Source organism: Helianthus annuus, chromosome 10 (genome assembly GCF_002127325.2).
Source record: "Helianthus annuus cultivar XRQ/B chromosome 10, HanXRQr2.0-SUNRISE, whole genome shotgun sequence".
NCBI lineage: Eukaryota > Viridiplantae > Streptophyta > Magnoliopsida > Asterales > Asteraceae > Helianthus > Helianthus annuus.
Window position 1 is genome coordinate 132,280,948 of NC_035442.2, and position 2,917 is coordinate 132,283,864.

At 38.4% G+C, this 2,917-nt stretch overlaps 1 protein-coding gene across 1 annotated transcript; it reads right to left on the bottom strand.

Annotated features, from left to right (window-relative positions):
• Positions 1–1,551: 1,551 nt before the first annotated feature.
• LOC110882468 lies at positions 1,552–2,454 on the bottom strand. The gene has a single exon (XM_022130481.1). It carries the CDS (start codon positions 2,452–2,454, stop codon positions 1,552–1,554), a length of 903 nt encoding a protein of 300 aa, XP_021986173.1.
• Positions 2,455–2,917: the final 463 nt, after the last annotated feature.

Below are 2,917 nucleotides of genomic sequence, written 5' to 3' on the forward strand. Positions count from 1 at the left end.
TCCTCTTCCTTCGTCCATTTAATGATATTTTTTGTACGCTGAGGTGCGTCTTTTTCCTTCTTCTTATGCGACCTTTTGCAGCGTTTCGATTTATCTTGCACCTGTTCCGGTTCGAGTTGCGTCTCCGGCACGACATCGACATCGGGTTCGGGTTCGGGTTGTGACGGTTGAGACCCGTCGGCTTGACCATAGCCGAAAGGGGGAGGCACAAACGGAGTGGCGCCACTCAAGTAAGCCGCGTACGTTAAAAAGCTCGGGTCCATGTCTTGAAGGTTATACGGGGTTTGCGGTTGGGTTGTGTTCGGGTTCGTGGGTCTTGCGGGGACACCAAAAGAGGGTCGGTATGGATGCATGATTGTATAAAAAGGTAGGAGAAAGTGGGTGTTTTTTTATAAAAAATAGAAGAAAGTAGGAGAAAGTGGTTGTTTTTGTATAAAAAATATGATAAAGTGGGTGGATATATATAGTGGGGTAAATTATTAAATTAAAAAAAAATAAACAATTTTGACCGTTTGCCAACGGTCCATTTTCTCGATCCCTTCAAAATTTCAGCGTTTTAATTAAAACGCCACTTTCATTTTTTTTGAAAAAAAAACGCCCGGTCACGCCCCATGTAATGGTGGCCGGGGCGTTTTACAGCGTTTTTTTTTTTAATTTTTTTACAAATCACGCCCCACTACGGGCGGTCTAAGTACCTGAAAATCATGCTAAGCTTAGTACTAAATTTAAATAAAGATTTACAAAGGGTGTACCGGCACACCCAAATGCCTATATGCACACCAAAAAGGGCTTTTTTGTCCTATATGCATACCCTGCAGTGTCGAGCTGTGGCCAAAGTGTGACGTTTTGGTCCGGTCAACCAGACAAAAGACTGTCGGGTCTATTGACCGGATCAAAACGCCGAGCTTTGGCCGCGTTTTGGTCCTGTCAACCAGACAAAAGACTGACCGGGTTTCTGATTGATATGACCAAAACGCGGCCAAAGCTCGGCGTTTTGGTCCGGTCAACAAACCCGTCAGACATCCGTCAGTCTTTGTCTGGTTGACTGGACCAAAACGCCGCGCTTTGGCCACAACTCGATACTGCAGGGTGTGCATATAAGACGAAAAGTCCCTTTTGGGCTGACTATCTACACACCAAGTGTGCAAATAATCGAGGGAAAGAAATGGTTCATCATTTAAAATAATATGTTTTTAACGACATTTAAAACAATATGTTTAACTGTTTTTTAGTACATTTTTATAAAGTAATATGATAATTTCATTTATTATATTATACATTAAATTAAATTAAATATTCATTTATTATTTTGGATCGTTTTTTTTTATATAAATTATACTCTATATATTAAATTAAAACAAAGAAGGTTTATTGATGTCAAGATGCTAAAATGCACCTGATAAAAAATGGGTGCATCTGTGTTATGGTGGAAAGTAGCATCCACTACATTTTCAAACTAAATTCCATCAATTATTTTGCTTTTTTTTTTTAACATTCAACTTCATTAACAAAAGCAAAAAGTCCTCAAAACGAGGACTTAAGCCCAAACCATTACATCAAATACATAGAGTTTCTCCACCACTCGTTCCAAACGAAATTATTACATGAAATCCTATTTTTAAACCACCAAAACGTATTTGCTTTGATCTTCTCTACAATTACCTCCGCTTTAGTCTCCTTCCTGTTGAACACCTTATCATTTCGCGCCAACCAAATAGCCCACATCGATGCTATAATGATTCCATGAATAATCTTTTTCCGTTTCTTGTTCCCTGCTACAGTTTTATATAATTCCAACAAATCTTTAACATCAAATGCGTAGATAGGCGGAATCTTACACCAAGCAGCAATCCTCGCCCATACTTCCATAGCCACCACGCACCCGGTGAAAAGGTGTTCCACTGTTTCGTCTTGATCTTCACACATGGAGCAAGTAACAGATCCTGTCAAAACATCGCGCCTTCTTAATTCCGTTTTGGTTGGGATCCGCTGACATGCAGCCCTCCAAGCATTAATGCTACACTTAATCGGCACCCATTTGATCCAGTACATAACAAACCCAACCTGCTGATATTCTTCCACCATAGCCTTCTTCAGAGCACGAACCGAAAAGTCCGAGTCCTTCTGCCCTGTCCAATTCCAGCACCAAGAATCTCTACCAAAACTCAAGGTGCGCCCTTCCATCATACCCAACAAAGTCTCCAACTCTTGTCTCTCCACTTCCGAACTAGGAATTCTGGTCCAGTCCCACGCCAACTCCCAATTACCATCATACTGTTTAATACGATCCGCTAACTTACATCGTTTTTTCCTCTCCAATTTGAACAAATTGGGACACCTAATTCTCAGAGCCTCCATACCACACCAATTATCAATCCAAAATTGTATAAACTTTCCATCCCCTAGCTTAGCGTAAACTTTGGAGTAGAAGTTTTTACCTTGAAAACGATCCATCTCACATTGTTGAACAATTTTCTTTCACGGACTAGTAATTATTTTGCTTTTATTAGATCCTTATATTGATGTAGTATTACTACATTAAAAGAAATATCACACGGTAATATTTATATGGATATCTCCCATTTTTTATCAAAAGTTCTCCTGTCTTATTTTAACTATTTGTTTTTCTTTTTGCTTTTTTTTTTTGTTATTTTTTATTGTTCCATATGTATATCGCACTAGAAATTGTTAAACAATTAAGCATATGGTATATTAGTAAATTATTCTTTTCTTCCCTTAAGAGTATTAGGTTTCCTTTGGAGCATTAGGTTTTGTTGTTGGGTTGATACTTCATGATCTGCCAAAGGTTCGATCGTGATGCTCTTATCCAATATTTCTTTATTAACTAATTTGTCAATGGATAGTTTAGAAATACTATTATTCTTTTTTTTTTGAAAGGTGTGAATTATTCGCGAAT

Bases quoted from the DNA above. Each gene is read 5' to 3' on its own strand.
- LOC110882468 (XM_022130481.1), bottom strand. From the start codon at position 2,454: ATGGATCGTTTTCAAGGTAAAAACTTCTACTCCAAAGTTTACGCTAAG.